This window comes from Danio rerio, chromosome 20 (assembly GCF_052040795.2).
Source record: "Danio rerio strain M-AB ecotype USA chromosome 20, GRCz13ab, whole genome shotgun sequence".
Taxonomy (NCBI): domain Eukaryota; kingdom Metazoa; phylum Chordata; class Actinopteri; order Cypriniformes; family Danionidae; genus Danio; species Danio rerio.
Window position 1 is genome coordinate 51,644,054 of NC_141040.1, and position 12,028 is coordinate 51,656,081.

Here is a 12,028-nt window from a genome sequence, read left to right on the forward strand (position 1 = left end):
TGAGGAACTAAAATAGACCAGATCAAAGCAGGTCTAAAGTCCAGCACGTCTTAAGTCCATTGCTTAATACACACAGGATGTACAGCAGTACGCAAATATCTTTACAAATGAAAAAGAATAAAAATATTACAAAATTTATTATTTTCTAGCCTACATAAATATAAAAATCACTGCCTCCGTGCTTTCTTCATCTCGGGGGGCTTTTTTAGCTTATTCATGTCTGTTAATAACTTTGATAAGGTGTATGTTATTGCATCTTTCTACAAAATGTTTATATTGTGTATATACTTTTTTTCTCTCTTCTTTATTTTATGTATATTTGATATTTATGGTATTTGTGTTATGAAGTGTTCAGTGTAAAAGCGTAAGTCTTTTATTTTGAATTAATTACCATTACGGATATAAACAGACACACAGAAAGATCGCACATGATCACGGCGTCTCAGCTGTGCGGTCTGCTACGAACTAAAGGTTTAGCTTCTGGTTTGATTGGAGAACAAGGTACTGACACTTCATGTTTAATATGTTTGTTTGTTTGTATTGAGTTTGCATATGAAGTTTAAGTGATGTCTGTTTGTTTGTATACGGTTTTCATATTTGCTTACTTGTGGTTTCATTTTCTCTTTGTATACAAGTTCTTACGGTGTTTGCCGTACGGTGCAAGGTAGCTGGATTACGGTGCAAGGTGTACGGTGTTTGCCTTACAGTGTTCGGCCTACAGTGTAAGGTGTTTGATGTAAGATGACGGCGTCAGTGAAGTGAATGCTGCACTGAAAATAAATCATGGGAGGAAAACACCAGTGAAAGAGTCAATCCTTTATTGAACCAGGGAGCTACAATGACAATTTGCTTTTGTATAATGTTATTTTTATTAGTTATTCTATTCTATATTATATTTCTTTTATTAAAAACAAGCTTAGATTTGCCCACTTGTCAGGTTTTAGACCATATGGGGCATAGCATGTGTATTTGGATATAACTCAGTTTTTTGACCACACTTCGTTATTATTGTTTATTTATTTGCTGGTAATTAGAACTGAATTTAGAAATAGTTTTGCAGCAAATCTTTGCGCTTAATAAACGTAATTAATTATGTATAGGCTAATGGGTGTCTGTGTGTACAACATGTTTCCCTATCCACGAGAGTGAAAGTAAAGAATGAGGAGGCTCATCTCTCATTGTCACGCTGCAGATGCTCTGTAGACTGTTTTCTTTTCAGTGTAGAGTTCAGTTTTTCCACTTACAAAGTTCGTCATGTAAACAGCAAATGCGCTATGGTGCAACACAACTGACTCTTAAAGGGAATGGGAGATGAGACTCTGATTGGTTTATTCTCAAAACACACCTATAACTCATTAAGAAAATAAGCTCAACCCTGTTAAACCATGCGTCACGGCGCAAAGTGGATTCTGATACACCCTTAATGCTTTTGCGCCCTGCGCTTTGGGCTTTGCACCTGGATCGTCAAAATAGAGCCCTGAGAATTCATGCATATACACATATGATATCACTTGCATATATGTACTGTATATACACAACTAATTGTATATGAGTTTGTGAATTTTATTTTGTATGTTTGCACGATTGTTATTTGGGTGTTATTGTTAAATCCTACACAGTGACTCATAGAAAAATTACATTTTTGTTTTGTTCTGCAATGTACTGATAACGTTACCATTACTGATAATACAATACAAAACATATGATGGAATAGTTGGTGGTTCATTCCTCTGTGGGGACCCCTGGCAAATAAGGGACTAATCCGAAGGAAAATTAATGAATATTATGATTTAAATGATAATTTATAAATTAACAGAAGAAAAAAAAAAACATTTGTATGGTTTTAAGAAACTTTATGTGATCCTATAATTGCCCCTTGGGGACAAATAAAGTGCTTTGAATTTTGTAATTATTTGTGAAATTACCAGCAGTTTCCGAGTGGAAGTTATTTCTACACCAATTTTCTTTACTGCGTTGGTTTCAGATTTTAAAGCAGTGGGTCGTTTAGCTGAGGTTTGACCAGAAACCATCATTCTGCTCATTTTTAACAGCTGAACATACTGAACTAGTAATCCGTGACTGCTATTTTTCAGTATATGTATGCTAATCGTCTCTAAAGAGCTGCCAGCGATGATCTTTGGCAGGCTTTTTAAAACATGTGGATGGCAATCACACTTATTAATCATTACTCGCTTGAATCATTATGATTAATTAAAAGTGTCACTTTCTTCTTCTGTACGCCTGGAGGAAAACCTCTGAACAACCTGAACCTGTGCGAACCTGGAGAAAGGAGACAATCTGAGCGATTTGACGTATTTGTAATTTAAAAACACTCGTCTTTATCATTAAAGCAGGCCGACTTGATGACAGACATGCAAACCTTTTTCAGCTGGGAAACTACATGAGAATCATTTAATCATTTCAAAAGAAAGCCTTTATATATTCTCCTAAATGTGCTGGCCATAAATCCTATTATAGATTCATAAAGCACATTGGGGTTTTTGGTGGTTCCCTTCTTTTTTTTGTCAGGATGTTTCAATTAATCTCTATTAAAATCAAATGTGTTCCCCTAAAAATATTTATAATCAACAACCAAAACAAGTTCTGCATTTGATGAATGCATGCATTCAGAGCATCGCCTCAGGAGTGGTTACATATTGTCTTTAGATGTTCGCTATTCTCAAATAAAGATTCACTCACTCAGTTTCCTTCAGCTCAGTCTCTAATTTAAAAGGAGTCGCCACAGTGGAATGAACCACCAATCACTATGACATGTTTTATTCCGCGGATTCAGCTGCAATCCAGCACTGAGAGTGCACTAACTCATGAACCCCCAGTCCTGGGAAACACCTATGCACTCTCTCATACAGACATCTCATACAGAAGGTTGCTGGTTTGAGCCCTCGGCTGGTCAGTTGGTGTCTCTGTATGGAGTTTGCATGTTCTCACTGCGATCGCGAGGATTTTCTCTGGGTGCTCTGGTTTCCCTCACAGTCCAAAGACATGCGGTACAGGTGAATTGGGTAGGCTAAATTGTCAATATAAGTGTGAATGAGTGTGTATGGATGTTTCCCAGAGATGGGTTGCAGCTGGAAGCTGCGTTAAACGTGCTGGATAAGTTGGCGGTTCATTCCGCTGTGGCGACCCCGGATTAATAAAGGGACTAAGCTGAAAAGAAAATGAATGAATGAATAAATGTATAACTTTGGTAGATACCGCATATACCGAACATAAGGCATACATCGAACATAACCGGAAAACTTGACTCCTCCATCCCCCGATCATCAATGCATACTGTAATTAACACCCTGTTTAGAACCACATGCAAGAAGTCTGTTCATAGAAAATAAGCCATACATTTCCAGTGTTTAATGGCTGAAAAGCTCCTTTTAGCTGTAAATCTACTGAAAGTTGATCAGACCAGTGGATGAGCTCTCATGTATGTATGTACAGTGCTCAGCATAAATGAGTACACCACCACAAATCTCTCATTCATTCATTCATTCATTCATTCATTTTCTTTTCAGCTTAGTCCCTTTATTAATCTGGGGTCGCCACAGCAGAATGAACCCCCAACTTATCCAGCATATATGTTTTACGCAGTGGATGCCCTTCCAGCTGCAACCCATCTCTGGGAAACATCCATTCACACTCATTGACACTCATAGACTAAGGACAATTTAGCTTACCCTCTGGGAAACCAAAGCACCTCGAGGAAACCCACGCGAACGCAGGGAGAACATGCAAACTCCACACAGAAACGCCAACTGACCCAGCCGAGGCTCGAACCAGTGACCTTCCTGCTGTGAGGAGACAGCACTACCTACTGCGCCACCAATCTCCGCTTTACACTATCATATATGTGCATATACATTAGTCAGTACTAAAGCCAAATCTGGAGCTAATCTAACAAAATAACTTACAATAATGGTTCAAAAATTAGTCGCACAAATTTATATATTAGGGAAAAATATAGAAATAGCAAAAATAAAAAAAAATTTAAAATTTTGCTGAAATGTTGTAGTTTGTAAATTTTTTGCAATATTTTGCACGAGTTTAAATGTATTTTCTTTTCATTTCTAAAGATGTCCATTGACTAAAATATTATTTTAATAAATATATCCTATTAACAAATCTGTTTAGTTCAAATGCACCAATATATATTACCCATATTCACTGAGAACTAGATACAAATATTCTTTTTCAAAATGGGGTGTACTCATATATGCTGAGCACTGTGTGTATGTGTGTGTGTGTGTGTGTCTCGCTCTCATGAATGTGGAATGTTTTTGGGGAAAGACGGTTCAGATCTAAATCCCCAGAGTTTAAACAGGAGCTCAGATCTGACTTGACACACACACACACACACACACACACACACCCCTCAGGACAGCACACATTCAAACCACCTGTGGTCACTGCTCGTTCCACCCTGAAGCCACCTTTTAATGAAGCCCTGCTGAGGTGCATTCTGGGAGAGTACAGCAGACATGCTTTCTCTGCCAGCCAATCATTGGCTTGTCAAAGCCAACGTTGTGATCTGATTGGATATAAATATGCGATTACTTGATGAATGAATGTATGACTATGATTGTGTTTCTTTCTAAACAGAGAAAGTGTTATATTCTTAATATATTATTATAGTGTATAGTTATGCAATATCCCTTCAGGTTTCTCATTGTGCTGTTTATCACATCATTTTATTCTTTATTATATTAAATATGGGTGGCATGGTGGCTCAGTGGTCAGCACTGTCACCTCACAGCAAGAAGGTCGCTGGTTTGAGTCTTGGCTGGGCCAGGTGTCATTTCTGTGTGGAGTTTGCATGTTCTCCTCCGGCTGCTCCGGTTTCCCCCACAATCCAAACACATGCGCTATAGGTGAATTGATTAAACTAAATTTTATGAAGAATTATACTTTAAGAGTATTTGCCTATTCAGTGCTAGGCTAAAGTGTGCAAATATGTGTCTTGCAACACAGGCTTATTGTCAATACGTACCCTGGTATACATTTCTGGAGAGCTCAAATTATGTAGCCAGAGCTACTTACAGCTGCATTTCGTCTTTAAAATGAACTCTATGGTTGTCGCCGTTGGTATGTTGGTATATTGGTATGACGCCGCCAATGGCTTCTGTGTCTTTTCGCGCTACCAGCTGACTGCTAACCTCAGTGTGGTTTTCCACTGTTACCAGTTTGCCCAGTGGCTTGCCATGAATGTTGGCAGAATTGAGATGCAGAGAGTTGACTGCAACAACAGGGTTTGAGTCTGAGGGAACAAAAACGGTTCCAGAAATCAGGTAAAACAAAAACAAAAGGCAAATAAAAAATGTAATTAACAAGTAAATAACAGGGTGAGAACGCAGAAAGATCTGAAAATGTGGTAAAAATCACAAGGTCTTTTCTTTTTTCTGGATTGATTTTAAAATCACTGTTGGTTGGGTTTAGGGAAGGGAGTGGGTAGGTTGATCAGTCAGTCAGTCGGTCGACAGCAGCCTCTGGTGGATTTACGCAACAAGAGCAGGCGCGAATGGCACTCGTGAGTACACAGCGGCCTCTGGTGGATTTACGCGACAAGAGCAGGCGCGAATGGCACTCGTGAGTACACAGCGGCCTCTGGTGGATTTATTCGAGAAGAGCAGGCGCTAATGGCACTTGTGAGTACACAGCAGCCTCTGGTGGATTTTCCCGAGAAGAGCAGACACGAATGGCCCCCACGAGAAAACAGCGGTCTCTGGTGGATTTACACGAGAAGAGCAGGCACGAATGGCACTCACTGGGATATGTATTTAGCTCTCTCCAGAAATGTATACCGGGGTATGTATCTATAATGAGCCTGGGTTGATATATATATATATATATATATATATATATATATATATATATATATATATATATATATATATATATATTAGTGCTGGGCAAAATTTTGTTTGTTTTGACAATACACATGCATGCATATATTTAAGAACATGTTTATTTTTATTTAGATCTAAATTATGTGTTCATCAGGCAAATTATATATAAATTTAAATAACTATGTGACAACATTTTGTATAGTTTTGTTTTTAAATGTGTGTGTATATATAAATAATTAATTTTCTTTTTTTAAATACTTACCAAATTATGTTTAACAGAGCAAGGACATTTTCACAGTATGTCTGATAATATTTTTCTTCTGTATAGAAAGTCTTATTTGTTTTATTTTGGCTAGAATAAAAGCAGTTTTTAATTTTTAAAATCCATTTTAAGGTCAAAATTATTAGCCCTCTTTAAGCTATATTTATTAGATAGTCTACAGAACAAAACATTCTTATACAAGGACTTAATAATAACCTAATTACCCTAACCTGCCTAGTTAGCCTAATTAACCTACTTAAGCCTTTAAATGTCACTTTAAGCTGTATAGAAGTGTCTTGAAAAATATCTAGTCAAATATTATTTACTGTCATCATGGCAAAGATAAAATAAATCAGTTATTAGAGATGAGTTATTAAAACTATTATGTTTAGAAATGTGTTAAAAAAAATCTACTCTCCGTTAAACAGGAATTGGGGGAAAAAATATACAAGTGGGCTAATAATCACAAATCTATCTTTTAAATTCATATTTTTATTAGGAAGCTATACAGTGTTTGTGCATATACATTTAATTAGTCTGTACTGAAGCCAAATCTGGAGCTTATCTAACAAAATACTTTCGATAACAGTCCAAAAACTAGTACACGCAAATTTATATGTTATAGAAAAATTTTAAATACAAATTTTTTATTATCTTTATTTAGTAAAATTTAGCTTGAATTTAATTGTATATCTTTCCATTTATAAATATGTTTGGTGACTAAAACATTATTTTCATAAATATCTGTTTTATAAATCTGTTTTATTTAAATTCACCAAAATACATTCCTTATACAAATATTATGGATACAAACACAATTATGCACTCGCACTCGAGCACTCGCACACACAAAAAAAATTATTATTATTAAAATAATATATATATATATATATATATATATATATATATATATATATATTGACAGCAGCTTGTCTATAGACGCAGTGTTTTGTCAGGATAAGTTCTAGTAGAATCTGCTCAAGTTCTAGTTAAATCTGTCTCAATTTCTAAAAGAAAAATTCCTTTTGTCTAAAAAAATACGCATGAGCCATCAGAGATTTTCGACCTAAGAAACATCTGCATGAGTAATTCTGTAGCATTCATGAGCAATGAGCAGCTCTCCTTCAGACATCAATGACAGAAGAGTGCAAGAGGAGAGGGAATACAACCAAACAGCATGATTTCTGACCGCTCCTCTCCTTTCCCAGATCAACAAACTAGTGTTGACATCTATCGCTTTAAGAAAACAGGAAGCGAAATAAAAAAAAGACTTTAGCAGCAAAAACTAATAATTGCAAAGCAGCCAATTAAATGGAGAGAAGGAGATGAAACCGTCTTATTTCCCCTGGTGAAACGCGCTTCTGCGAGCACATGAAAAGAAAAGAGGAAAATATAATTCCAGAAGCTGACAGAACTCATTGTTCGTGGAATTTTAAATTCAAAAAAGTTAATAAAGCAGCGGAGGAAGATGAAGAGAATTTGCATTTCTCAGATTAACAGCCTGTACAGCAGCAAAGGAGATCCACGTCGCCCGGGGTCATCATTTAAGAAACCTTTGCATATTTTATTTAAAAGTGGGCTTGGGTTGGCGGGGTAATAAGACAGACAGATAATGATTGGAAGGTCGGCCCTGCAGGGCACGTGAGAACACACACACACACACACACACACACACAGGCGAGCAAAGCGCAAATAGTTCTCCATAAGGAGGCCGCATCATAGATTACACTAATTACACACTGATCATTTATGAAACGTTTTCCAAAGGTTTTATTATTGTTATTGTTGTTTGTTGCTGTTATTGCATTCGTTATTGCGTGCGTGCGTGCGTGTGTGTGTGTGTGTGTGTGTGTGAATGTGTAGCTTGGAGGTTTCTCCATTGCTCATATTGCGTGTTGCTCGTGTTGTAATGAGAAGAAAAATAATCTCGCACTTGTAATCAGATTTTCGCTGTTTACGTGTATGTTCGGAATGACCACAAATGTGTAATTAGAACAGCATTAATTTGTGTGTGCCGCAAATTATTAAACCTGGAAGTTTTCGAAGAAAGATGTGCAAAAAAGAGCAAAGTTGACTTTGTGTTGGTTAAAAACGAGAACGACACTGGTTTGAGAATGCTGGTCTAATTCGGTTTAAACTTGTCTAAGTACATAAAACCCCTTTAAACACCCATAAAACCATCTTATGCAGATTTAGGCTGGGTTTGATCAGAAAGGCTGTTTGTTCTTGTTTCCTTCATACACTTCAGGAGTGTGTGTGTTTAATTCTGAACCAACAAATCATTCACTAGCAAGAAATCAAACACAACAACTCACCAAATATTGCTATCATCATTTACATACTTTTTAATGGACTGTTCACTCACTGGCCACTTTATTAGGTACACCTTACTAGTACCAATTTGGATCTCCTTTTGCCATCAGAACTGCTGTGTGGCATAGATTCAACAAGGTAATGGAAATATCCCTCAGAGGTTTGGCTCTATATTTACATGATAGCATCACGCAGTTGCTGAAGATTTGTCAGCTGTTCATCCATGAATCTCTCATTCCACCACATCCCAAAGCTGCTCCGTTGGATTGAGATCTGGAGACTGTAGAGGCCATTTGAGTACAGTGAACTCATTGTCAATCTATCTATCTGTTGTTCTATCTATCTATCTATCTATCTATCTATCTATCTATCTATCTATCTATCTATCTATCTATCTATCTATCTATCTATCTATCTATCTATCTATCTATCTATCTATCTATCTATCATCTATCTATCTATCTATCTATCTATCTATCTATCTATCTATCTATCTATCTATCTATCGATCTATCAATCTATCTATCCATTCAAACTTTGACACTCTCCCCACTTTCAGTGTGAATGCACAGTAAGGTGTTGGTGGGGGTTGCTATGATGCTCTTCAAAGTCGATTCTCAAGTCTCGTTGTGTATATTGGTCTGTCTCTCCTTACATAAAAAATCTAAAGTTGTTTGACATGCAGAAGCTTCATATTTAGTGATTAGTTTAGATCTGCAACATTACAGCTGGGCGCTATTACAAAAATGTCATATCCTGATAACAATATCACAGTATAATACCATTATTAATAGTATACATTTATATATTTATACAACAGTTCTGACTAGTTCTCGAATCTGATTACCTGATAGCCGTGAGATATTAAAGTAATATCAGCACTCGTACAGCCTCTTCACTCTTGTGTATTACTCCGCCCACACGAGTGGCAACGAGGATTACAGTTTGACAAATATTGCAGCAGTTGCACAACATAATGTCCTTTTAAGGATTTTTGGGGTGAGAATGTAGTTGTTTGGATTGCAACTATGCAGTTGATTTAAAAGGATTGTTCCTATTTTAAATTTTCAGTGCATTGGGGTCCATCAGCCTGCCATACTGAACAGAGCAAAGACAGTTGACGTTCTTCCACAAAATGGCGACAGAGACCGAATAAGTTCTTAGGGTTGAAAAACAGCATTTTCTCCGCGTATGTTTACAAATACACCTGAACAAATCATTACAGAACATAAGTGACACTCTTAAGTTTATCTTTGTCTTTTGTATTTTGTAGAGTTGTATTTATACCATAGTAATCTAGCAGTGTTTGCTTTGTTATGGATTTTTCAGGGTCAATTATTGTGATCTCCTTATTGCAACAGAAATACTAGGAAATATCTGTAGACTGATGGCATTTCATGCAGTTCAGCCTTATAATCTTAAAATGTGAGAAAAATCACCCGCTTTGTTTTCACTTTAGAAATTACACAAGAGAATCATTCAAATACAATCTCAGTGTTTCCTCCAGGATTCTTTCCAGCTGTGGCGGCAGGCCTTTTTTTTTTACACAAATCTACCAACTACCTGTGGAGTTATTTCAACGACAAATGTTGTGAGCGCAGTATTACAAGTCGAGACCGCATGGTATAGCCTACGAGCGTGCAAATCTCTTTGCTTGCACGCTGATTTCATCTGCTCGTGCACAAAACTTCTTGCACGCCCCCTCAAATATACGCTGCTCAAGCACAGATCTTCTTGTGCGCTCTCAAATAAACGCTGCTGAAATGCGATTTAGTGCGTTTATGTAACAAATATGTCTTCAACGCCTATTAGATTTGCTGGGAATATTTATGAATGTCTCCAATAGACCTACAAAGTGGTATTAATGCGTCCTGAAGTGTAGTGAAACGGCTATACGTCGTGTTTGCTGGCCTCACGCATCACGTATGTCAGTCAGCCAGCCAAACAAATAACGCACAGCACTATATGGTTAGAGAAAAGTTTGCACTGTTATAATTTACTTACTTTTTAATTAGTTTTGGTGCGATTATAACCCACTATAAAAAAAAAAAAACACGACTGAATGTTTTGAATTGAAAGCTGTAATGTAGCCGTGGCGGGATCAATTTTAGCATGGCACCCTGCCATGGAAGAATGAATGTAGCGGAAACCATGCATTTCTAAAGTGAAGTTGGTGAATTAATAATATGGTTTCTGCTGTTCTGACATCAGCTGCAGATGTGTATGAATGGCAGAACAAAGTCATTTTTCTTTAAAAGGGGTTTTTAAAACTCTTGTTGTTTAGTTTACTTTTTTATTTACACAATTATGCTGTCAACTTTTGTATAAACGCAATATCACACTCATAGCAGCCATATAGCACTGCAAAGAGTTTGATTTTGCTCATATATATATATATATATATATATATATATATATATATATATATATATATATATATATATATATATATATAGTCCACATATAAAGGACTATTTTTTTTTTTTTTTTTTACATTTTAAAGTATATACTCAGATGTTTACTCATTAATATGTGATCATTTTATTTAAAACTTTGGGGAAATAGTTTGATTAAACATGTATAAATATAAATACTATTAAAATATAAAGCACCTTTTAAAAGCTAATTATTATAGGTCTAACATAAATAAATATATCGTCAACTGACCCACCCAAGGCTCGAACCAGCGACCTTTATGCTGTGAGGCGACAACGCTACCTACCGCGCCACTGCCTCGGCTGAAAATTATTACTGTAAACAATTATTTTGTGACACCACAAAATAAGCAACAGATCATAATATGAAAGATATACTTTTTATTTTGTCCACACGACATATATCGTAATACTGCGTCATATAACAGACAGCGATTCCAAGTGTGGTATAGAAAACTTTAAAATCTACCTCAAATAGCAGGTCGAAATCTGTGCAGTGCCATGCGAGGTGGGTAAAATATTGTGTTGTACAGCTCTGAATTATTCCATTTGGCTTTGTAGAATCTAAAGCTTATACTCATCTCTCTCTCACACACACACACACACACACACACACACACACACACACACTGTAGCCATCCTTGACCTTAACCAGGCCTGCAGGGTTAGGACGGAACATTACAACAACGTTTTATGAATTATTCATTGATTCACTCTGTCCCAGCTCTCTCTCACTCTTTCTTTTTCTTTCTTTCTCGCTGTCTCCCACACTCTCTCTTTCTCACTCGCTCTGGGCTAGTAGAGTTTGAGTGTGTTTTGACCGGTGCTCTGATACGGTGATACTTGCACCCGCAGCAGGTAGTTTGTCCTCCTCTGTGCAGCACAAATCCCTTTAGACCCTGATTAGGGCTCTTAATAGCTGCTTTTATAGCAAGAAAATATAAATAAAGGTTAATTCTAGCTCTGCCACACTCTGGTCAATGAAAACATACACGTGTGTGTGTGTGTAAGAGAGACAGTGTTTGAAATAGCATAAGCTACTACATATTTCTGCAGTAAACAGCATGCATGCTGTACAAAGTATGCTAATTTTATGTATGCATCCGACCAAATTTGCCTATATAATGTAGGATGATTAAAAATACAATTTAAAAAGTGCCACT

At 36.6% G+C, this 12,028-nt stretch overlaps 1 protein-coding gene and 1 long non-coding RNA gene across 2 annotated transcripts in view; one reads left to right on the forward strand and one right to left on the reverse strand.

Annotated features, from left to right (window-relative positions):
• Nucleotides 1–12,028, forward strand: part of LOC147839473 (uncharacterized) — a 503,025-nt gene that overhangs the window by 398,610 nt on the left and 92,387 nt on the right. The gene's annotated exons all lie outside the window — the stretch shown is intronic.
• Nucleotides 1–12,028, reverse strand: part of LOC147832340 (uncharacterized) — a 71,881-nt gene that overhangs the window by 30,234 nt on the left and 29,619 nt on the right. The window contains exon 4 of the mRNA XM_087299005.1: nt 5,000–5,266. Within this exon, the coding sequence (XP_087155131.1) occupies nt 5,046–5,266 (221 nt within the window). The 3' untranslated portion in view covers nt 5,000–5,045. The remainder of the gene's footprint in view (nt 1–4,999; nt 5,267–12,028) is intronic.